The sequence below is a fragment of the Ailuropoda melanoleuca genome, chromosome 13 (genome assembly GCF_002007445.2).
Source record: "Ailuropoda melanoleuca isolate Jingjing chromosome 13, ASM200744v2, whole genome shotgun sequence".
NCBI classification, from domain to species: Eukaryota; Metazoa; Chordata; class Mammalia; order Carnivora; family Ursidae; genus Ailuropoda; species Ailuropoda melanoleuca.
In genome coordinates, this window is record NC_048230.1 from 10,640,627 (window position 1) to 10,665,627 (window position 25,001).

Sequence of the window (25,001 nt, forward strand, 5' to 3'; positions counted from 1 at the left end):
TAAAACTCTACCCTAAAATATCTGCATATTAAACTACCGAGGACAGTTAAGCTTTCAAAGGGAGAAGATCAAAGTGCTGTCATCTTTTAATTTAATCCTTTTGTTGCATCAATGGTCTTAAGAGGGATGAGAGAGATCAAAATAAAAATGGAAACAAACTATATCTTTGTAGCTGTTGTGTTTGTCTTTTTTTCTCAATTTGGGCCACAAAATAGGTCAGCTCCATTACTGATCAGCCTTCCCACAAATATTTAAAACAAATTGAATTGCACACCCAATACCCATCACAATTACACCAGGCACAATAACTAAATTAGCAATTCAACAAAATAATTGGAAATGCGATTCTCTCTATTCCACCAGTCTCCCTCGAGGGTTTAGCCGATCTATGGGGGAAAACTCAGCTTTCCTAATTCTGCAGCTAATTAGAGACACACTTGTAAATGAAGTTGTTTGTCTTAAAGTTGAAATTCTCATCTGGGGGGTGGGGGAGAGGGAAGGAGAGAGGAGAAAGTCCTTCCACTCCCGAGCAAGTGTATAAACAGGTAGAGAGAGCACACGCCTGCGTTCTAATTAGCAGCCATATCTGCAATTAATAAAACATCACTATTTTCCATGACTTCTTTGGAAAGGAATAACTTCAGAAGAGCCAGCCTGGCTGGAGAGAGGCTCGCACGTGTGATGGCCCTGGGGCCCTGTCGTGACCAGCTGTGGGCTGCTGTTTGTGGGAGTGGCAGACCCACCAGGATGACAATTGGGCCTCTCCCAACAGGAAGCAAAGGGGAGGCTCCAGGGCCAGACTGTCCCCTCCGGTGGAGGGCAGCCAGGGCGCCCCAGGAGCCCGTTGGCGCGGGCCCCTGCCAGCCAGAGATGGCAGTCTCCCCTGGCCCACCCGCTCAGGCCACTCTTGGAGAAGCAATCTTGAGGTTTCAATTAGGCTGTCCTTGGCCTCTTTTTGCTCCTTCAGGAAGGAAAATCTCCATTTAATTATATAACGGAGAACGAGGGCTTCCTTTTGTCCCCTCTTACCCTCCTTCAGGAAGAACAGGATGTGACTCTAAAATGCACCCCCCCCCAGAGTGCTCCAAAGGCTTGAGTCACCGGTCACGGTCACGGGAGGAGAGGGGGCGCTCAGTCCTCAGGTGGCAGCCGGAGCCCCTCTCCCACCAGGTGTACTACGCACACCTGGGCCGCGCAACCCCGCCGGGAACAAAGGCCTGACCTTACCAGCAAGGTCAGCACATGAAACGGTGGCCCTGGGGCCTGGAGAATCAGGTCCTCTGAGAACATCACAGCACCTGGGTGCGGGGCAAGGCCGGGCGAGGAGCCTGCTAAAATGCTGATAAGTGAATTCAAAAGCACCTGCTCCTCACGGCTTATCTCCTCAAACAATGTGAACTCGGGAGTTATCACATTTGAAGGGCTCCGTATTAGCCTTACATTTAGTTCTCAAAACCAAGTGCAGTGCGCGACAACTTTAAAGGACGCGAGAGTCAAACCGCAGAGTAAGTTGAAGGCAGCGGGGAGTCTTGAGGAGGCGTGGGGCCGGGCTAGCCTCCCAGGCACCTCCCCCACCACCCCGCCACTCTGGGCACCCAGGCAGGAAGCCACTGCCTCCCCACCCCCACTTTGTACCCCAGGTCACAGCCCAGGCACCCCAAAGTCTCAAGCAGGCCCTTCTGCTCACGTACCTGGCATGTGAAGACACTGCACCCCTCTGTCCTGGGACGGCTGGAGTGCTCGCTGCCCCCTCTGTTGATCACTGACTCCGTGTTCCATGTTCGCTGTGACTTGCGAACAGTTGGGAAATATTTGTCCAGACCTGAGCTATCCGGTAGAGTAAGCCATTGGCCACACTGCAAGCACCCAAAACCACATGTGGCTAGTGACAAGTGTATGCAGTAGCACAGAGTGACAGGATTATACTCCATCATCCCAGAAAGTTCTGTTTGATGGCACTGGTCTAGATGTTTGGGACGCAGCTAGGCCTAGAAGCTTCTCCTGGGCTCTGCAGAGCGGAAGGGACGCTGGGAGCTCGAAGCTGCCCAGGCTGTGGAGGGGCAGAAATCACAGAGCCGCGGGCTCATTGCTTTGGGCTCCGTTATCAGCCACACCTGCCTGGCAACGCACTTGGCCCCTGGCTGTCCGCTGCAGGACCCCCGGCCCGACCGCAGAGCCCCAGGGCAGTGCCGTCCCGCCAGGCCGAGCTCTCACCCGGGGGAACCAGAACCGTGGGAAGTGGCGCCAAGCCTGGAAGGGGGCTCGGAGCCCGGCCTCCCAGGAGTGCCCGCCGGGATTAACAGAGGCAGTTCCAGAGGATGTAGCAGCTTTGATCAGACCCAAGTGGGAGCCCACAGAACTCTCCAGCTCAGAGGAACAGACATGCACCCAGAGACTGGGTCAGCTGCCCCCCACGGCCCTTCCCTAAGCCTCCACGGGCCTGGCTCACGGCGGGAGGTCGACAACATATGCGTAAATGGACGTGAACAACATCCTTGAGCCTCCGCTAAACCAAGTCTTTGGAGCTGCCTTTACTTGCACACAGCGGCCTAGAAGCGTTAACTGAGCCTCACCTTACTAAGTAGGAGCCTGAGTCCCAAAGGTTAACCGACTTCCTCAAGGTCAAACCCTAGCAGGTTTCATTTCTAGTTCAGGATTCTTCCTGCTCCACCTTTCGTTCCTATCCGCACACACGCATTCCTGGACTAGGCTGTGCCCCGAGTCTCTGCAGGCGCCCGTAACCCCAGCCCTAGATGAACCCAGCAGTCCCCGCCGTGGGGAAGGGCAGGCCCGGAGGAGGGGGCAGCCCCAGCCTGTGCCGGGAGGCTGCCAGCCAGAGCGGCCCCAGCTCATTTCCTCTCCAGTCACAGACAGGAAGGTTGGGGGGGAGGGGGGCGCTAGGACCTTTATGTTACTGTCACCGTCCCTGTTGGGGACCTTACATTCTTCTACCCTATCAGTGATGTGGGATTGGTGGTGGTTGGGTGGTGGTGGTTTTTTTACACTCCTTTAAATTTTCTTTCCCTAGAATTCAGTGTCCTTGACCCTCGACAAATGAACTGAGAACCCGGAACCAGGGGAAATAAAAGCAGCAGCCTTCTCAGGAATATAGACGCCGCTGCGGGCCCAGAGGCAGACCCCGGCGGGAGGCAGACCCCGGCGCGGGTGGGAGACGGAGCCGAGGCAGGGCGGGGCTCAGCTGGCAGGGCGGCGCACCCGGATCCACCGGGGCAGCAGGGCGGCCTGCACCCGGGGCTTGGGAGGGGATTAGTGAACCAACTTACCAAACTGCTGGCAATTATTTTGGAGACGTTAGGAAGAAAGTCAAGAAAGATGGAAAGGAAATGAGTTAGATGAGCTTTAAAAAATGACGAAGGCAAGCGTGATGTAATTCCTCGCACAAGTGCCCCACCACCCACGCACACGCCCAAATTTAAAAAGTGAAAACACAGACTCAGATGTAGAAAACAAGGTTCCTCTGCTTGGGCCGAGGCTCGCTGCTTGGATCTGTCTTTATTAAGCATGGGGACACAGGGCCGCAGTGGCAGGGCGGCCACAGAGGGGCGGCCCGCAGCCCCGCCGTGACACCCCTGAGCTGGGGCACCCGTGGCCACGGGCCTCCTGACCTTTATCTTGGCTTGTCTGCGAAGTTTTGCTGAGACAGGTGGCTGCCTCATTCGTGAGTCTGGCCCGGGGAGACTTAGATCTTGGCATCACCACATCCCACGGGCACAGAGACTGCTACGTCCCTGGGGAGCGGTTCCAAGGTTGATGACGAATGTCGCATTTGGATTCATTCTGTGCCTCGAACTCAGCTCCCTCCAGAGGAAACGTGAAGAGGTGAAGAGGCGGCGATCTTGGAGAGCTCTTAGCAAAGTACAGGGGGACCAGTAAAGTCAACCTCTAAAAGGAAATGGTGTTTCTTAGCTGGAGACGCAGAGTGCGGTGCTGGACTGCTCGGGTCGGGCTTGCCTCACTGCTCTTGCGCCAGTGCTCCGCTGGTTCTCAGGGTTTCCGAATGATGCTCCTGGATGGCGACCCCTGGAGAGAACGGCGACCCGCCAAGGACCACACAGAGCAGCGGGGAGGAGTGCACAGCCATGCGAGGCGAGGGAAACCCACCTGCGGGATCCCCAGGATGAAGACCCCGAAAGCAGCATGAGCCTGAAAGCTGGAGGGGAGAGTGGAGAGCAAATTATACTCGACCTAGCAGCCAGAAAAAAGATATGGGGGCCGAGGAGGGAGATGATGGTGTCGCTTTCTATTTCTCCGCCATCCTTCATGGGAGCATCTCCAAACACATTATAGGCGGCAGCTCTTTAATCCTTCCAGAGGAGGATGCTGATTTGCAGGGTTCCCTGGGGGGCAAGAAATAAACCCCAGGATCAGGCTCCAGGGCCAGTCTCCTCTCTGCCTCTCCACACCCTTTGCTGCAGAGCGGCGGCCGAGGGCGAGTGAGCAGTGAACAGGGCGCTAAAATCAGCCTCCATAATACGAACCAAGAGCCTTCCAAATAGTTGGACTTTCTTTCCCTTGGTTCTCTTTACTCCTAAAAATATATGCCCCCCCCAAAATTTTTTTTTTTTTTAAGATTTTGAGGAGAGAGAGAGCATGCACACAAGTGGGGGAGGGGCAGAGGGAGAGGGAGCAGCAGGCTCCCCGCTGAGCAAGGAGTCCAATGTTGGGCTCGATCCCAGGACCCTGAGATCATGACCTGAGCCGAAGGCAGACACTTAACCTACTGAGCCACCCAAGCGCCCCCCCCAAAAAAAATTATTTCAAAAGACAATAAACGAGTTTCATGCACAAATATTGGACAGTAACATTATTCATAATGGCAAATAATTGTTAACAATTACATGTTTAACTGCAGGGCTAAGTGCTGAAGATACAGGCCCCAAATGGAATTATTAATTAGCAATTAAATGACTTAAAAGGTACCTGTAAAAACATGGAAATAATCCCTTACTGTACCTCTTTTTTTAAGAGGTTTAAGATTTTATTTTTTTCAAGAGAACCCAAGTGGGAGGAGGGCAGAGGGAGAGGGAGAATCTCAAACAGACCCCCTGCTAAGCTCGGAGCCTGACAAGGGGCTGGATCCCAGGACCCTGAGATCATGACCTGAGCCAAAATCCAGAATCAGACGCTTAACCAACTGAGCCACCCAGGTGCCCTTAAAGATTTTAAGTAATCTCTACACCCAACACGGGGCTCACACTTGCAACCCTGAGCTAGAGAGCTGCATGCCCCTCTTTTACTGAACTACTGATATTCGAAAATGCGGGACACTATGTATGCGCCAGTGGTTCCCAGTGGGGATGGATGTGTGTTATGTGGAGGGGGAGGTGTGGCCGCACGCGTATTTTGTTTTGTTTTTAAAAGAGTGAGTAGAAAATGTCAAACAGTCTGAAGTAAACACCAAGTCTTCCCCCCCGCAGCTGCCCAGGGGAGAACAGACAGGCCACGCCACGTCGAGGTGCCCGTACAGGAAGGACGGCTCTGGAGTCCTGAACTGTGGATAACGGGAGGTGGCTGTTTCTGGGGGAGGTAGGAGTTCAGCCGAGACTTAAGTCTTACTTGTCCCTTCTACTTTTCTGTCATTAGTTGTTAGTGTACAATAATCTAAGGCAAGAAAGCAGCCCCAAGGGGAGGGGCCCACCGCCTGTCTCCCAGCCCCGTCGGGGGTGCAATCAGGGGAGCAAACCCGGGCTGGGCGCCGCTGAGCCCCGCTGGGAGCAGCTCACCGCCTCCCGTCGCAGTCCCTGTGAGCTCTCCAAGGTCTGTGGCTTATGGGTGTCGTGTGTGCAGTAGTCAGCTGGGCAAAAAGAAAATAAGCAAACTCCACACAAAGGGAGGAATGCTTCAGTCAACACTGAAAAAGGGCCCTGGATTGAAACTGGTGATAACAGTTCTCACCTCATTTGAAAATCAGCATTAGCTACCAAAATGTAAAGTATTAGTTTTATTAAAATGCAAATCAATCAACTAATCTTTCTAGTAACAGTTGAATTGCAGTATCCGTGTCAATTAAAATAGTTTCCAATTTATTCTGGGCTGGAAGGAGGGTGGTCTTCTGAATTTTAAAATGCAAGCTTCTCTTTACTGAAAATTCTGTCCTTTCTCATCTCTCCTGATTTTAATTCATTTTAATTAAACACGTCGGACTCCAAATATCTTGAAGTACCTGTTTAAATCTTTTTCTTCATCAGGTCAAGAGTGACCGTGACAAAGATTCGATCTCTTTAGGAAACGGAGGTCAGCGTCAGGCTCACCAGAAGTTCGGCACTAGGAAGTTACTTATTGCTGTTCTAACGAGCGTGATTCGGACTCCTCAGGCTAGGTGGACAGGATTGGATGTTCTCTATTTTAAAAAGTGATCATTTTGAAGGGAGTAAATGTGAGGGAACTCTATTCCTGTTGATTGATCTTTTGGGTAACTAGAGACACACTGAAAATTAAACATTTCCCTGACAGTCAAGCCCAAGAGGGAACTACCGAGACAAGAGAAACAAATCACCACGTACCAAGGTCCAATTAATGTGAGGTGGAAACCCCCCTCCCCCGTCTGCCCCATGACGAGCTCAGCCACTCTGATGCTCACCCTACACTGGGAAGCAGGTTACACGCACGACTCACTCCCTCCGGAGCCCAGCCTGCAGGCACGGTGCGCAGTCCCCAGACACCGAGGCCGTGCGATACGTGGGATTCCCGGGCACCGAAATCTGTCACTTGGTTCTGACATTTTGAAACAGTATCGGAACCTGACGTTAACAACAGTGGCTAGTTACGCACTACAACTGAATGCACGCTGCTTCTCCAATTCCACAGCTCTACATAAAGGTGTGGCCAAAGGAGCTGCGGGTGGTCAGTCGCGAGCGCTGGGACGCACACATTACTTATGCAAGATAATCTTCATTGCATATTGACCATAGCAGGCCAATAAATCCCCCTTATGGGGATTTAATTTCCAGCTTTTGACCTTTGGATGATAAACAAGTGAATCATTTCCTCCTGCTAGATTTACACCAGAGCTCATCTCAATAAAGTGATTTAAGAATGGTCAGAATGGAAAAGGACTCTGGAAGAATCTATAGGGGGAAAAAGAGGAAAGGAGAAAGAAGTCAGGGATCTGTATTTGCAACAAATAGGCAAATGCCTCCAAGTTACAAAGTCTCCTGGGCACAGGTGATAGGTTTCCGGGGATCCCCTCCTCCTCAGAGCCACAATCCATCACCAAACGTGATGCACCCACAAGCAGCATCCTGGCTTCTGTGAACTTTATATCGTGGGAGGAGACCATGTGACTAGAAAGAAGTGAAAACCCTTCCCACGAACCTGTCCCCCGACCAGCGCTCTAAAGCCGACTTACTCCGTGCTGCTTAAGACACCACGCGCACGGCAGTGGCCAAAACAACATGGTTTATTCGTGACGGGGAACAAGTGTGGGGTGTGGGTCCCCGGCAGACTGAAGTGTGGGGGGCAGGCACGCTTGACTCCAGGCTTCCTGGGACTTACTAGGCACATGCTCTGAACCCCGCACCTTCCCAGGACTTCCCAACTAGCCCAAAGCCATGGACCGATGGCTTCCTGCATTTGGGGCTGGCCGAGGCGGTATGTCCGGTATGTCCGCGTGTCCGCATGTCCCTGTGTCTGGAAGCCCCACCTCGGGCCTGCAGCAAGAGTGGCAGGTGTGGTCAGTCCCTCTGGCCTTCGTCAGGAGGGCGGAGCTGCCCAAAAAGAGATCGATACAACTCGGTCCTAGAAGACAAACAAAACAAATTGGTAAACACACTGGTTCCCTTTTCAAGGTTCAACAAGAACCGAGGAGCTGGGAAATGCCCCATCGGTTTCTTCAACGGCCAACACAGTCGTGTAATTAAAAACGCATCCCACAGCCCTTACTCATAAATACAAAGGAAGGAAGAACCTAGAAGCAGCCAATCAAATAGTAAAATACGTAAATAGTCTGGTGTGGCTGGATACCTGTCTCCAGGGACTGAGTTTTCTATAAGTTTGCCCTTTACAGACAGGCTCTTCAAGTAAGAAAACAAGATTGAATATTTTAATAGGATGTATGAGACCGCCACACGACGAGGAGGATTCAATCAGACATGGGATGTAGGGGGATATGATTTAGTTTTCATACATTTTCTTGGACTTGGCAGTACTTGAAAAACAATGAAAATGACCTGGCAACAAGATTCCAATTACTATCACACGTGCAGCCGTTTGGTGGTAGAACCAAGGTTCTTCCCCACTCCCGTGGCCCCTTTTATCTATTTTCAATCTAATAAATAATTCGATCGGCTAATTTATTTCTAGAGCTGGGCTTCGAAATTTAGAAAAGGATAGTATGCCAGGGTCTTGGGTCCCTGAAAATAAAGTATCTCTTCCAACCTGTTTCTGCCGTCAAATGCTACACACACACCACCACCAGGCCAAAGTCCTCTGCCAAGGCCCGGAAATCTGAAAAGGGGTGAGGTAGGGCTCTCTCCTGCCCTCGTCACTGGAGCTCCCGAACACGTTCCCTGTGCACAGGGCACAGATTCTCCCTGCGGAGATGTGAGGTGGGTGCTGAGCCACGGAGGAAACACGGCCGGCAGAGGCGGGGGCCCTGCAGCTGCTTCTGCGTGAAGGTCGGGCCACTAACGCTCACGGAGGGAGGCCGGGCGCCCATGGTCACGTGCCAGCCAGGGAACGACCCCACAAGAAAGCTGTGTCTGCTCTGTTTTACACCTTCAAGATCTAACCCTTAAAGATAGCCCGCCATCCTGGCTAAGAAAATGGGCTTTTAAAAGTGTCCTTGTTACCTGAGGGCCAACTTCCACAAATCTGACTTTCCAAACAGAAAAAAACACCAAAGTACACCCTTCAAACAGCTATTTCAGTGTAACAAGACTTCAACACAAAAGCATTACAAGTCTGTGTCCGAAGTCGTTCTGCTCTGGTGGTGGCCAGGAACAGCGTACTATCATTAGAAAGTCCGGCAATAAAGATAGCCTATGAAAACTTCTAAAAAAGGGAAAATCCTCAAGAAGAAGCCGCAGTGGCCCAGAATGCAGCCTGACCCTATCGCGCTGGGGAGCAGAGGGCAGGCAGAGGGGCGCAGGCGAGGAAACGGGGTGTCTCCAGTACTACGTGGGGATTTTGCCTAAGAACTGGCCAGCAGCCGCACTGAACTACTGACCAGCTCCGAGGCCCGGAGACAGGGGCCGCAGCCCCACCTGGAGCTCCGCTCCTTCCATCTTTCCTCCGCCGGGCACCTGCCCGCCCGCCCCGGCCAGCCAGCGAGCACAGGCTGCGGAGGGCGCTGCTGACCACACGCAAACGGGAGGCACGAAGCCCCACTTGCAGAGGCGGTGGCTTCCAGATCACCAGCTCCATCACCCGGAGGACAGAGGCCCGGCGCAGGCCTCCCGGGATCTCGCGGTGGCCTATTGGCCCACAAGTACAAGTCTCTCCGGTCACTTCCCCACACAAAACGACACGGCACGGAGGGGACGGCAGCCAGGACAAAAGGACAGTATGGCTTTAAGGCTGCACGGGCCGACAAGAGGACCTGCTCGGCTGCCCGGACCCTGTCATTACGGCGAGTGCCTCCGCTCGGCGCGGCGACGTCGGGAGCCCGCCCTCGCCGGTGACTGGCCGCAGCGGGGTTCGCGTGTCAGGAGAGTGGAGTGAAATGCTGAAACCCGTGTTTTGATAGAACATCATTTCACACTCAGGTGGACAAAGCTGACAAACATATGCAGCTGTTCGTGGCAAAGCAACCTGGAAGGCTGAGGGGTCTGGGGTCTTACAACAGTTTGAGAGAGAGAGAGAGAGAGAGAGACACGAAGAGCAAGGGAGAGAGAGAGAGAGAGACACGAAGAGCAAGGGATGGTTCCAATCTAAAACCTCCAATGTCACTGCAGCTCCGGGCCTTCCTCAGTGACCGGCTCTACCGTCACAGCATCTCAACCCCCGCCCTCCCCCACTCATTCCAGTCTCACCGTCGCTGACCAAGAACAGGGTGACGGCCTGGAATGGATTTTCCTGTTACCCCCTCTGCTGTTTCTCAGCCCCAAGAGGGCACCACCAGGACGAAGCCACCCGGCGCCAACGGCTCCGCTCAGTGCAGCCCCAGCACGCCGTTCCCCGCAGAGGCTCCTTGAGGTGGCCCACGCGGCGGGCGGGGGGCCAAGGCGGCCACGCGGTGTGGGGGCCGGGACCAGCTCGGAGTCCGCCTGCCCACCTCCTGCAACAGTTCTACAAAACCACGCGACCCCCTCACACACAGGAATTTTTCTCAATAAATTTAATAGTCTCAAAGGACATAATTACCAGGATCTTGTGAATACTAACTTTTGGAATAAAACTTGCACATTTCTTCTGTAAAGCACCCAATGGAATGTACGTGCCATACTGACTTGATACCCATCATCATTCATTTAAATTACACATAAACATACTCTTTAACTTGGAAATTTTACAGCTTTCTCTCCTTTTTAAACTTGTATTTCCATTTGATTTTTCCCTACAGATTTTTGTCCTAAATCTTTTATGCTTGAAAGTCTTTTATTGATCACCCGATTATACTTCTTGGCCACAAAAAAATAAGTATGTAAATTGAAACACTTTTTGAAATTTCAGCAGTTGAAATGATTATTTTCATCTCTTGACACCATAAGGCTCTAAGTAATTAAAAAAGTATTTCTGGATTGTGGTACTATTACACAATTATTAGAATACAATCGACATATACAACAGTAAAATAAACCATATTATAATTTTGGCGAAAATTTAATACACGTAACTGTGTAAAACGTTACTGGAACCGCATATCTTCATGCTACGGACGAGGCCTGTCATGTACCCGCGGTGAGCAGTATTTATCGCCGGAATGAAAGAGTGCTCAGCACCCAGGCCATTCCTGTCTGTCGGATTTTGCAAACACAAGTGCAGAGACACCTCGTCATGTGAACAAGCAGACGGGGACGGGAGTTTTGTTACAGCAATGTCCCCCAATCCTTTTGATTCCTTCTGAATTACATACCCCCCAAAACTGCACAGTGATTTACCACCAAAAACTGATTTTAATGATGTGCCAGTTGACAGCTCAATTAGGTTGTCCTGCAGCTCTATAGGAAATAGAGCCCTGGACCCCTCCGAGCCACAGGGCCTTGTTCCCCAGTGCTGGGGCCCTCCATTCTCAATGCCCGCATCCGTGCCGTGAGGCCCGCTCCTGCTCAGCACCCTGGAGTGGGAACCCTCCATGTCAGAGAGAGGAGGGGCTCGGTGGGCTGCACAGCAGGTGGGGGGACAACTGTGACAGGCGAGACCGGAGGCCCTGGCCCAGGTGCATTCTCCAGCTGCCCCACTCGGGGAAAGAACATGCATCTGGAAATCAATTCTCCAAAAATGTGTATGTCCTTTCCCCTTGGGGAGTCTCTGCACACCCCAGCATGAAGACTCAGGGCCGGTGAGCACTGCGTCTCCCCCACACGCACACACGCACGTGACATGGCGCCAGTGCTGAGGGGAAGGCAAAAGCATCTTCAAAAAAAAGGAACCTGTCCATATCCCTTTCCCCATCCCAAGGAAAACAAAACTAAAAATAAAACTGGGTAATAAAAAGGCAGCATGAGACAGCAGGTCAGACTGCCTTCTGCCGCACGGAACATTTTCCCTGCAGCATCTTTCCTAACCGGGATTTAGCCATGCAGAGAAGCTCAACTATCAATCCTTCAGGTTAACCTTGTCTCCATCTGATTCTCTAGGGTAAGTGTATAGTTTAATACTTGAGGTCCCCTTAAGGCTATGCATAATGAACTTGGTTAAAAAAAAAAGAAACATAATTCCTGCTCCCTATCACTTCAAGAATCAAGATTTGAATCACTGAGCTGAAACACCTTCCCCCGTTACCCTTCCCCCACCCTCCTGGCCTCAATGGCCAGTAGGAATGTCCACTGTGAAAAATGTATTAATGTTCGTATCATGCAGGAGAATGGCCTACAGAGTAATTAACAAGACTTGGACCTAAGGTAGAAGGTCGATAGCAGGGGCCCTTCCTTGAATTAAAATTTAACTTACCCTTTATTGCAACCTACAAAAGCAAGTAATGAGCACTAACATTTTTATTTCTTTTAAACTGTCATTTAGGCTGTAGAGGGGATAATTACCTATCTCTAGTGTAGTAAGGTTTTATAACCCTTAGTGAGGCATTTTCTAATTTAATATTTTTACTATATTATCATAAAACCTGTTTCTGGAAAAAAAATGATCATGGATTAGCAGCCATTTTCCATAAAGACAGAATGTGTGTGTGTGTGTGTGTGTGTGTGTGTGTGTTAGGATTCGGCTTATTTATGACATGATTCTTCTGAAGAGACTCAAAGTACCGCAGTCAAGGCATCTGTGGGGTACAATCACTTGGGCGGTGGGCGAGGTCTGAAGCAGCCCTCCATGAGGCAGGAGCAGGAGGCGTGTGTAAAAAAACCGGGGTGCACCCGTGTGTTTGCACCCCAATGTGTTCCTTTCAGTTCTCCACGTGCATTCCCACTGACTGCAACATAAATCTGCGTCTTTCATGGTTGCTGGGGCAGTCGGTACAAAGGGGCTCATCACACCACACAGGACGTGTGTGGGGCTTTCAGTTCGCTCGGTCAGCGGCCTGCAGCGTCGGGGTCCAGAAGGAACCGCACTGGCCGTGCTCCCGAGCACTGCCCTCCTCCGACTTTGTCCTGGACGCCCCAAAGCTACAGGGACATCCCTGAGCTCTACACACCTGTCCCTGCGGCCAGGGGTGGGCACAGAGCGGGAAGCAAGCAGCACAGCCGCTGCTCCCTGGAGAACCCTGCACGGCCCCCCAAGCACACGGCCTTCTCCGAGCAAGCGTTTGGCGCAGTTCTGAGCCAGTCCCCCAAATGTGCCAGCGGAGACAGTACTGTGCTTTCCTGATTAAAATTATACACATAATTTGCCTTTGATTAATTTGAAATTATTCATTTGTTGCTTCATGGTGTATGGGGGGGCTCTTCCCAAAGACACCAGACATCCCGGAATGCGCCGTGGCCCTTCCTTCCCTGCACTGGCTCCCTCTCCCTGTGCTCCCTGTGGCCCCCACACAAGCGCACGGCATCTGCCTCCGCTTCACTCTAGCCCCTACGTGGCCACTGAAGAAGAAAAAGACGAGGACGCACACAAAGCGAAGAGAGACGCAGGGCTCCTCTGACCAGCGGAATCCTGACCGACTCCGAATCCGCAGGGGTCGGTGTAGGAAGAGATGGAACAGAAATGCACCCCGACCCGCGGGGTCGCGGGTGACAGCGTGTGCTCTGCAGAGTCCCCGGCCATGTTCCTGACACCTGCCCCGTTCCGCATTAGTGTTCTGAAAGCAAGGTGCTTACTAGAGCTGCAGAAGCTTAAAACATGATTAGATGTGGTCCCCGCCTCAAAACGGAACGCAAACGTACGATTCATGCCCAACACCCATCAGACCGCCTGTGTGCACGGCGTCAGGCTGTGTGGGAGACTGCGAGGCCGCGACGACAGCAGGGGCTCCTCCGTTCGCTGCACCCCGCTCGCCGGTCTGTGCCGCCCACGGGCCCCCGGCCAGCCCTCCAGAGCCCAGAGGAACGCAGCGCGCTGCCCTTCCCTGCGGCAGCCTTTCCACGATGTGAGATCATCTCCTAAATAAATCTGCCCTCTGCTAGGTGAAAACAAACCGTTCCTTCTTGCTGTGACGAAGCCCAGGCATCCCGATGGTCAGGCCCTCTGCCCTCCAAGTCCATCCTGACACTCCGGGTGCAGCCTCGCTAGGCCAAAGTGGGCTGAGCGGGGCTCTCTTCCCTCCGCTGTGCTCAGCACTTCCCTGCCTTCACGGAGCTTCGGCTCTCTTCCTAATAGCGACTGAAAGAGATATCTTGCCAATCCTTGCTAGACACATACCAATGACCCCAAACAAAGGGACCCTCCGGACCCCGACCCTCTCAATGCTTTGTGGTCAGCTCCTCAAAACACGAGACACAAAATGGTACCTTCGTTTAATCTTTCATTCCTTCTCCCTCCTCTGACCGACAGCCATTCTTACTCTGTATCAGTGACTTTACAGGTGAGAGAAAGGTGTGTGAGAAATGCTTCCGTGACCTAACAGGGGAAATGTATCGATCCAAATGGCAAGCAATTGCCCTGTGCTCTTTGGGGGCTGTGGTGCAGGGTACACCCTAGGACGTCACAGGAATGGCATCAGAGGCACAGACACGTGCTGGAACCTGTCTCCAAGACTGGATTGTTAGGGACGCAAGTGAAGAGACACAGGCAGCTCTTAGGACAACATACAGAAATCATGACGGTAGAAAATTTAGGATTCCTCTCCCTTGTTCTCCTCCCAACATCCCCCAGCAACAAAAAGTGGATCACAGGCTCCTTTCCAGAATCTAGTCACATTTCAATACCAACTCCCTCCCCAACACACACACCCAAGAAATGAGATAAAAAGAAAAGAAAGCAACCTTCTCTTAACTAGGACTTATTTCTTAACAGGATCAAGTTAGCCAAGTAGCAGACAGGACTCGGAGGATGCCCACATCCATCAACAATTACCTAAATCTGGAGACAAGGGAAGTCTCCAAGCAGCCGCGGGCCGAACGGCAGCCGCCCAAGTCCGCCACGAGGTGGCAGTACACGACGCGGTTCTAAGGACTCGGCCAGTGGTGTGGCTCCCAGCAAACTGGCCCATAAATTACCTAGTGTGTCTGCCCTCATCACCATCCTCACCGTGCTTGAAGGAGACTCTAGAAGGTCTGTTCCAATTCGCTCTTTTGGTCAGGTCAGAACTAGGTCCTTCAAACCTCTGCAAATGCTTTTAGCCCTGCAGCTTTAAATTACAGATGGTGACATGTGGCCTCTGGCCTGTCTCCTAAAGATCAGACAGACTAGAGATTTATAAATGTTCAGAGAAGCAGGTTGAGGGCCCAAACAAAGGAACTGAAAGGCTCGGGAAAGGAAGGAGAGGGAAGAGGGCCGGGGAGAGACGGAACGGGGGCGGAATCTACACAGGGTTGGTTCCTCACTCGGGCTCCTTCCTGGTTCTCAAGTCAGCTACACTCACTTCGCTTGAATAAAGGAAGAAAAATACTTGAAACTTCTGTTACCCCTACCGCTAGCTCTGAGTCTTTCAAATTCTTTTAAAGAAAAATAATTTACCGTGGTGGACTAGCAAAAAAAGGGTAGTGGTGGCAAAGGGTGGGGGGACGACACGGGCACTCCAGACAAAAGGGATGTGGCCTCCTTCCCTGTGCATTAATATTCCATATTCCTGGGATGATTTCCACTTTCACAGTTTGACTGTTTTATAACAGATTTGATGCGAGAGAAGACAAATGGCCTCGCTCAGGAAAGACGACAAATCATCTCACCGCTTTTAGCAGGGTTTTCTCTTTATTTTTATTTATTTTTATTCTGTGGCTGGGCCGCAGAGCTCTCTGCCTTGCTGGAGATGTTTAATATTAACGTCAGGCCCCCACGATCCTGGCAATAGAGTTGGCCGGTGTTGTGTTTACGGTTTTGTGACTGCTGGCTTCAGGAAGATGAAGCTCCTTGTTCAAACAGCAGCCCCTCTAACAGCTCCTGTTAAAAGCCCGGGGATGCTTCACTGCTTAGACGTGAATCACTTCCTCCAACCGCACTGAAGGGGAGACTGACACGCGAGTTACATTTGTGTCCCTATCAAGGCTGCTGCCGCCTAGTGACCCAGGGCCTGGGGGGCGGCCTGTGCTGCGTCTCTCAGCTCCAGTTTAACTCCTACTTTTGGGGGTCAGAACACATGGAAATTAGTGAAGGTCTTTACTGGCAACCCAGAGTTTCAGCACGGCTTTCTAGTACTCCTGGTAATCAGCTGGAGGGCTTGTTTAACAAGAAAGCCCAGGACCACTCCAAACAAAAGCAGCGACCACAGGGCACACGAACACCAGGCACCAACCCTGCAGTGGCCGTGGCCTGAGGGTGGGGCGTAAGGTACCAGCAGGCCCTCGGGGCCAGGCTCCTGAGCTGCTGACCCTTAAGTCCTGACAGTCTCTGCCCTGCGGTGCAACTGGGGTGCAAGGATCTTGTGTTGTCCTTTGCTCCTCCTCCCTGTCTTTTTCATATTCCTCCTGGCCAGGAGTAGAGACCTCCTCCTAGCTTCTGTTCTTGGCCCTCCTCTCTTGCCTCTTCCCTGCCCTCCCCCCCAATCTCATCCACGCTCTCAGCTCTAACAATCTCCACCACCGGGGTCCGATGCCCTCACCTAGGCACTGTGCCCTGGGCCCTGCAAAGCTACGCTGGCTGTCACCTCAACTACCATCTGTTAATAATGGCAGCACATTCTTTGTCGCTCAAGTCCCACACTTAGTTGCTTATCAGCAGGAAGCTCCAGAGTTCCAGGTATTGACAGCACATTTTCTGATAAAACACACCCTGAGACAGAGCTCTGGCTTGGACAGTCCACTTGTATTAACTGATAGAATGAAAACTGATGCACTGAGGCCGCCCTCCCTCTGTCGATCTTTTTTGGTTTTTAGTAGTACCCTTCGAAGAACTTCTTCCTCTTCCCTGTCAATGGGAAATTTGGGGAAAAAGGTTTGTCCCAGACATCTGCCACGTCAACTCCCCCCAGGAGTAGCGACAGGGACCCCGCGGTCTCCGGGTGTCCGCAACAGGGCATCTCCCCCAACCTGGGTCACCGACCAGTCACTGCAGCCAGCCATCTGATGACCTTGGCCAGCTAGAAGGCGGGTTTTAAAAAGCCCAACGGCTAAGTGTAAAACGAGGAGTTTGCACCTCCGCCCCTGGCAGCCGCTGGAGTCTGTTCGGGGGCCTAGCTGTGCCTCCCCTGTAGGACTGGGTCGGTGGGCGAGGAGGCGGAGGGCTGCCAAGTGCATGTAGGAGAAAATGTGTATCGATTTCTTCTTTCTTATAAAGGAGCACAAAGCACTGAAGAACAATCGCGTGTCTCTGCAGCATTTCACATTCCACGTGAGACAAAGGCCCAGCCCCCACCAGGCTGAGAAGCGGAAAGGGGAGCCACACAGAGCGGCAGTCTCCTGGGTGTCAGCGGCCACCACGCTGTCCAGGTCCACTGCTGGGACTCCGAACACCTCAGGCCACAAACGCCTCCCCTTCCTCTGATCAAGTAATTTCCCTCACTGGGCTGATGCGGCCTCATCTATATTGGAGAAGAAAGAGCCTTCAGTCTTATTTACCTTTTAAGTGGAGGTGCCCAGAGGGTAAAAGAGTTAATGTTTATAAAGTGTTCTGCTCCCCAGAGGGAGACAATGGATGAAACACAAGGTGTGGTTATGGCTCATTCAAGACCTCATTTCCAGGGTAGTTAGTAATAGCTTCCCACTACAAATGCAGCGCTTTCCAGCACCTTGAACTCAACATACAATGAGGCAATGCCCTTTATCTAAATATCCTTTTTTGGTTTGACACTTACTACCAACACTAAAAATAACAAAAGGTAAACTAGGGACTGTTACGCCTTGCTAAAGCACATCCAGAATCCATTCCACACAGTTTTCTTCTTAAATCAAACAAATCCAGCAAGCAGTCCAAAAAACTGACCTAAAGCTGTAACTGGTCATCACAGAGCCCTGTCTATGTTCTCCGTATTTCCACGGTAACTAATAATTTGTAGGAGGGCCACCAGGAACCAAATCCAGTGTAGTTCCCACAGCCAAGACAGGATACAAAGTTTATAGCGTGTGCTCTTGGAAGTGACAGAAATACAAGAGTGTTCTTGAAAGATCTTTTCCCAAGGTTCATCCTCCATAAAAATGACCTCAAAAACTCTCTAAGTAAAGGGTTGGGAATGATAAGTCCCAGAGCTGGACTCTTCATTTCCGGGGATCTTCCAACATGGCCAAGAGCTAAGAACATGGTGCTCGAGTGCCACGTTTTGGCTCGGAGACGGAACCCACAGCTCCTCAGGGGCGCGGCCAGGGGGCGGATGTGGTATGTGATCTAGATGGGGACGAAGTGCTGGGGAGCCGGGGAAAGGATATTAAAGGAGTTAGACAATTTGGAGATTTCGGTAAAAGAGGCAAAAACTTCTGTTCATCTGTCTTATAGGACTGTTTGCAAAAATAGTCTTACCAGCAAATTGTAAATAGACTTATAAGCTGAAAGCCTTTAAAAGCATTTCAGACAGGAGACCTACAGCCAACTTTTTTCAGTTTGCACAGAAATGGCTATGTTTGTGCTGCAGGCAAAGGGACAATGATATCTACCCATGTGAAAACATACATTTTCTTTGTTTAGATAATTGTACAGGTTACATTTAAAATAGTCCTCCTCAGAAACAAAAAATTTAAAAGAACATTTCATTCTCAAGACCCTCATGAGCAAGGACTATTTTGGCTTCATAAAGAAGGAGACGAAGCCACCGAGGGAAGTGTCCTCTGGGGTCGCGCCGCATGAGCGCGGGGGCAAAACGCGCTCAGGCGTCCTCCTGTGTTAGTTCTCTAGCTTCGGGAGGCTGACATCAACTTGGAAAGGACATCATATGGTTTTGCAAATAATACTTGTGCTACAAAAATGTTATGCAATAAGGCAAGATAAAACCAGAAGCAAAACATATTTTCCAAATATATGAGCATAAAACTGATACAAAACCAAATACGAGATTACAGTAAACATATGCATGCTACCTTTGACTTACAAGTTAAGCATTCTTGTTCTTTTTTCCTAAAGTTTATTTATTTAAGTGATCTCTATACCCAACGTGGAGCTCGAACTCACAACCCTGAGATCAAGAGTCCCAGGCTCTCCGACTGAGCCAGCCATGCGCTCCATAAGTTAAGCGTTCTTAGCGAGAAGATAAACCCCCATCAAGTGCTTTTGTGAGCTGTAATAAATAGCATTAAAGAAGAACAAATAAAGTAGGGGTTCAAGGAAAAGCGAGCCCCAGCTCAGTGTGGAAAGGGGACTCATAAGTCTCCCCAGAAAAGCCATGTTGGTTGAGGACTCTGAACATCCCAACCAAGGTGAGGAAGGGGTGCGGAGATGCCCTGGGTTAGGTGAGCAGAATGGAAACACAGGAGTGCAAGAAGTGGGGGGGGGTGTTCTGGGGACAGCACAAGGTGTACATACCCCAACGTGATGAGGGGAGAAAGGGAGCAAGGCCTTGAGGGGCAGGGTCGAGAGCACAAGTTCAATCCTACAGGCAACAAGGAACACATGCTCGAAGCGGTATTCTAGCAAGGTCTCATCTGGCGAGACACACAGAGCTGATTAGATCAGACTGGGTGGTTAAGAGACTGCTGGTGCAATAGTCCATGCGGGAAGTATAAAAAAAGGTCTGACTTAAAAAGAGACAGAGACAGACAGTAGAGACTGCTGAAATGTAACAACAGGCAAGCAAAATGGGAAAAAAAATCTGCAAAAATTAGGAAATATAGTATATAACCATAATAGATAGAATTCATACAAATTGCAAAGAAAAACTAAAACCCAAAAGAAAAATAATTAAAGGATAAAGCAGAAATATGAATGATTAATAAATACACGGACTCTTCAAGTTTACTATTAAATGAGAAAATAAACATTACTTAGTTCAGTGTCTGGTACACTGTAGTTCAGTAAAGTGTCTGTCACTTGTTATAAACTTACAAAAAAATAACTTTTAGCACTTCAAAACTGAAAATACTTTCGAAACATAACCCTTCATATGACCAAAGGTGTAATGACACGCCTCAGCTGGCAAGGGAGCAGCGGCATGTAAATTAGTTGGACCAATCAAGAATCATTCAAAAGTTATGCCTTTGACCCAAGAATTAGTCTTCCAAGAATCTATTCTAAAGATACAGCAAAACTTAAAATACAGACTTCTGCACAAATATGTTCACTGCAGTATTACTTAAAGAGAAATAAAAATAATCAGAAACAACCTAAATGTCCAACAATATTTCGTAACTGGATATTACAAATTTATTACAGTGTCTTTTAAAAACTTAATGGTGTTAAAATGCTTATAACATAAAGTTCACCAAAAAAGGGGATTCAAACATATATATAAATATATCTTTATAAAACACACACACACAAAAATTCTGTAAGAAAACAAATGAAAGTGGGGCGCCTGGGTGGCACAGCGGTTAAAGCGTCTGCCTTCGGCTCAGGGCGTGATCCCAGCATTATGGGATCGAGCCCCACATCAGGCTCCTCCTCTGAGAGCCTGCTTCTTCCTCTCCCACTCCCCCTGCTTGTGTTCCCTCTCTCGCTGGCTGTCTCTATCTCTGTCAAATAAATAAATAAAATCTTTAAAAAAAAAAAAAAGAAAAAGAAAACATATGAAAGTATAAATGTCAACTCTCAATAGCACATAAGAGATGAATTTTTCTGTCTTTTCTGTATTTTCCAAATTTTCTTCCATACTCATGTATTGTTCTTATTACAGGGGGGAAAAAAAGATACCGCCTCTAAGGAAAGTAGGTGACAGGCACCCAAATATGGCAGAAGCGGAACTGTAAGGGCAAGCTGACTGATACTCTAAATGAGGTTTCAAAGCTGATTATAAGGTTCAGGGTCTTTGTAACCAGAAGAATGGTGTGGGCATAAGAGCAGGTCTGGAAATTCAGTGATTCATACTAAGATGTGAATGAGGTGTTAGGCACCCCCCCCCCGTATAAAAAGCACCTCTATTTTAAAACAAAAAAAGGAAAAGAAAAAGTCATTTTAATCCAAAAGAGTCTCCCCCGCCCACCCCCAAAAAAGTGTTTAATTGAGAGAAAAGTTCTTCTATGTATACTGAGGATGGGGAGAAGCAGCTGCCCTCTGGCATGCCATTCCCAGACATTTCTGAAAGCTTGCTGATGCCTTGGAAACAGCAGCAGGTTTGAATTCACATTCCTAAATGCACAGACAGGTCCACTACTACTTGCTGTTTAACTTGGGCCAGTTAATAGCTCTATGCCTCAGGGTTCTTTTTTGTTTTTTAAAAGATTTTATTTATTTGAGAGACAGAGACAGCGACAGAGAGCACAAGCAGGGAGGAGAGAGAAGCAGACTCCCCGCTGATCGGGGAGCCCAACTCGGGGCTTGAACCCAGGGCCCCAGGATCACGACCTGAGCCAAAAGCAAATGCTAAACCGACTGAGCCACCCAGATACCCCTTCTTCTTTTTTTTTTTTTAAAGTAGGTTCCACACCCAATGTGGGGCTCAAACTCACAATCCCAAGATCAAGAGTCGCACGCTCTACTGGCTGAGCCAGCCAGGCACCCCTATGCCTCAGTATTCTTATCATAAAAGGCAGATAATGTCAACCACTTCAGTGGTTTCTTCGAAGGACTGAATGAAAAGGTACATGAAGGGCTTAATGCAGGGTCTAGCACATAGTAAATGCTCAGTAAGTGGAATATGATGTTATTACTCTGTGCATTTCATTGCCAATCAGAAACGGTCTACAGATCTTAGCAACCTAACATTGGCCCAGCGATCATTGCGGGAAATGTAGGACTTAATCTGAATTAGGTGAAAAACATTTAGCTATTGCCTATCCACCTGCAGGATACTTAGCTGTGATTAATACAATATTATAAGACATTATATTTTAAAAGATAGTAATAATAAAATGCCAGAACTTAAAAACAGTAAGTTCTTAAGAGAAACATTTATAACCACTTTAAAGAATGTGAAAGATCCCTTTGGGGGGAAAAAAGGATTCACATCCTTTGAAGAAATGATAGGAATTTAACCGAATGAGAACTATAGTCAAGAAGCCCTATTCTGAGGAAAGATTTATCTGTTCAACATCTACAATCTCTTTCTAGAAGATGTGCTTTTATCACTCTACATCCTGCTTGGAACCAAGGCTTCAATTTGAGAATGCAAATTCACTAGAACTGTATAAGGCCGAACAGCAGCAAATCAGGAAAAACAGAAGAAACAATCACAGTTTTCAATCCAGTTTTAAAACTCCGGCCCACCTCTCAGCTTTGAACTTGAGAATGTTTCCTTTGTCCTTTCTGACAACACCGGAGGAGGAAGGCCCCAGGCCTCCTATCTCTGTGCTGGACGCCATCTTTAATGATGATATATGGGGGTCCTTTCCCCTCAGCACTGCTGGGGGGTCAAACATGTGATGCCACCCGCCTGAGTATCAACAAGCGAATTATAAACTGTGTCAATCCGAGTTAATGCAAAGCTGTAATCCTCTTTAACAAGAGATCAAATCACTGCTGTGAGTTATGTTCATTCTGTAATCTGATAAGGAAGAGAGGGAACCTCTAATAAAAGAGTAATGGGAGCCTTTAATGACGCTGGTAGGAGGCAGCACCAGTGAAAATATTGCTCTCGTTCCTGCTGATTAGATCAATGTTGCATATTTGCCAGGACTTGTTTCACCTGTCAGAATAACCTGTGTCTTTTTAGGAGATAAGAAGCCTCAGAGAAAGCATCTGTATCTTAACCATTCTCGCTTGCAAGTTTTTAACCAACAACACATGCTCTGTGGAGGGTACTTCTGGGCTTATTAGCTGATGTGCTTTCAAATGCCAAGCAAACTACCAGAATACTTCCCCATGATGCAGTGTACATTTCTATTAAATAAAGGGGTAAAGTAGGCAAATGGAGTAAAAAATGGCCTATGTAACCTCTGGGTTATCAAATGGGGAAAAGAGCATCATTGGGAGAGTGGCAGAATGTGCCCACGTCTAGGGTGCAGACCCACACACAAAAACGGCGAGCCGAAGATAAACCGCCTGTATGAATTCTATTATACCAGGGCACCTCAAGAACAATGCGGCAGTGATGTTGACAAAGCACTTTACAAGGCTGGATTACCTTTGTACATTTCCTTTCTCAAACTCCAGATGTAAAACAATAAAGTACTTGCTGTTTAGTGGTTATCATTAAAGGATCCTCTCTTTGTTCTCTTTTAACGCCAGCTGCTTCACAGAAGGAGTGGGAAAAGTGGTTCTTTACTGCGGGGAAGAAAATTGGGGGCTAACATGGAAATTCTTACTGTTTCTACTGAGAATTTAAGTTCTTTGCAAAGGAATAGGGTACCTATAAAGTGTTAATACTGCTATCATTTTTGTAATAAGAAACACAGCTTCTCAGGAAAATACAATAAGCTAACCTCGAAACTGACGGTCCCCGAACAGAATTTATATAAGAGCCGCTGTCCGAAGCAGCAGCACAAGCGAGCGGGACACGACGTTTCTTTGGTGCGCACCGGGCCGCCAGTGGCCGCGCAGACCCTCGCGGGGCCCACAGCCAAAATGCTCTGGGTAGGGGTGTGCCACGAGACGGAGTGCTGGGTGCATGTGGATTTCCTTCCCAAATCTGAGGCGGTGGCCACCGGTTTGGAACATATCTTGACCTGTCTCCGAGGTCTTGCCCAGAATTTGCTTCTCCTATTTGTCACACCAGCATTTTATATCTGACCTACATCGACAAATGAGGAAGAATTAACTTCTTTAAAAATCCTGCCTCGGAGGGTCTTTGAAAAACACAGGCAACCCCCCTGCCCAGCCTTCTCTCTCCCTTAGCCCACTGATAACCCTGTCTCTACAGTATCACACAATACTTTCCCTCTTAGCAAAGATGACTCCAAAGGGCAAACGGCAGTTGCTCTGGAGCTGGGCTGCCCCGCGCCAAGAGTATCAAGGGCTTGGCAAAGTCAGCGATCACCTTTAGGCTCCTGGTAATCTCCTTCCTTGCATGCAAACATGTAACACACAGACAAAGCGGCATTTCTTTGGTTTTCTCTCAATACTGGGGATGTTCAGCGGGCCTGCAACAGAAACCACCCGCCTGCCTCCTAATGCAGTAAAGATCTAGTGGCCCAGCACGTAAAGAGTATCAGGGGTTTCATGAGACTTTCACTAACACAGGCAACCTGGAACCACATAAAAGGCATTTAAATTAGTACCCAAAGTTTATCTACAAAGAAATGTCCCCAAAAGGAAATGTGGTAACAGGGCGACACAAACTGGCTACTTCGCATTTAAAAGGTTTAAAAAAAAAAAAAAGATCGCTTGAAGAAAATTCCTAGCATGAGAAAAGAATATGTATCAGCAGAAATTAACTAAACAGATAACACTACATAGACCACATCACAGGAGAAACAAAATGAAGATGCCATTGCCTTTTTAAAGATCCTTTTAAAGATAACACTTATCTCTCCGCTAAGGGTATTTTAATACCCGTGTTAAAGATCTCTTCTATCCTCTCCCTTAATGAGAACTATGTTCCAGTTTCAATTCAATTTGACCAAGCGCAAATTTTTTTTAGCTCAAATTGGATGATTTTAGCTCAAACTGGGGATTCAAGAACGAGTAAATGGCACTCAGATTCTGTCCCGCTTCTCCTCCAAAAAACCCAAGCATTGGGGAATTTAGCCATGTGTAGAACAATAAACTGGAACCAAGGAACAAAGAGAAAGGGTTCTCTCTCCAGACCTGGCTAAGGTAGGAACCACAGGTGGAGCTGCTTCTGGGAGTAAGAAATCGAAAGTGCTACAAAATGTATGTGTATTTTACCATGATTTAAAAAGGGGGCAGAGGGTAATGGGAAGAGACCCTAGTCAGGTACTAAAAAGCCAGTTTTATCCATACGGTCCCTACGGTGGAAACCATAAGGAAAAGATCTTTCATTCACATACTTCAACACAGAAATAATCAACACCTTCCCATTTCCTCTGTATATTATATATATAATTTTCAAATTGAAAATGTCCTTTTCTTTTTCTGTTGATAAAAGGCAGTATAAGCTTACTGTAGAAAAATTGTGAACACTATGGAAATACATAGACTAGAAAGTAAAATGTGTTTTCTACTCCCTCCACCCAGCAACAGTATGTGGAGTCTGATATCCATTATTTCAGATTCATACTTTTTAATGTAACTTTTCTTTTTAATGTAACTTCTACAAATACATTCTCACGGCAAAAGACTGGATCAAAACAGAAACATAAAAAACAAAACACTGAGTTTCCCTCACTGCCCTTCCTTCATGCCATTCCTTTCCCCACAGG

The 25,001-nt window shown here is 48.8% G+C and overlaps 1 protein-coding gene across 1 annotated transcript in view; it reads right to left on the reverse strand.

Annotated features, from left to right (window-relative positions):
* Positions 1–7,398: 7,398 nt before the first annotated feature.
* AATF (apoptosis antagonizing transcription factor) overlaps positions 7,399–25,001 on the reverse strand; it is a 98,397-nt gene continuing 80,794 nt past the window's right edge. The window contains exon 12 of the mRNA XM_011231911.3: positions 7,399–7,758. Within this exon, the coding sequence (XP_011230213.1) occupies positions 7,695–7,758 (64 nt within the window). The 3' untranslated portion in view covers positions 7,399–7,694. The remainder of the gene's footprint in view (positions 7,759–25,001) is intronic.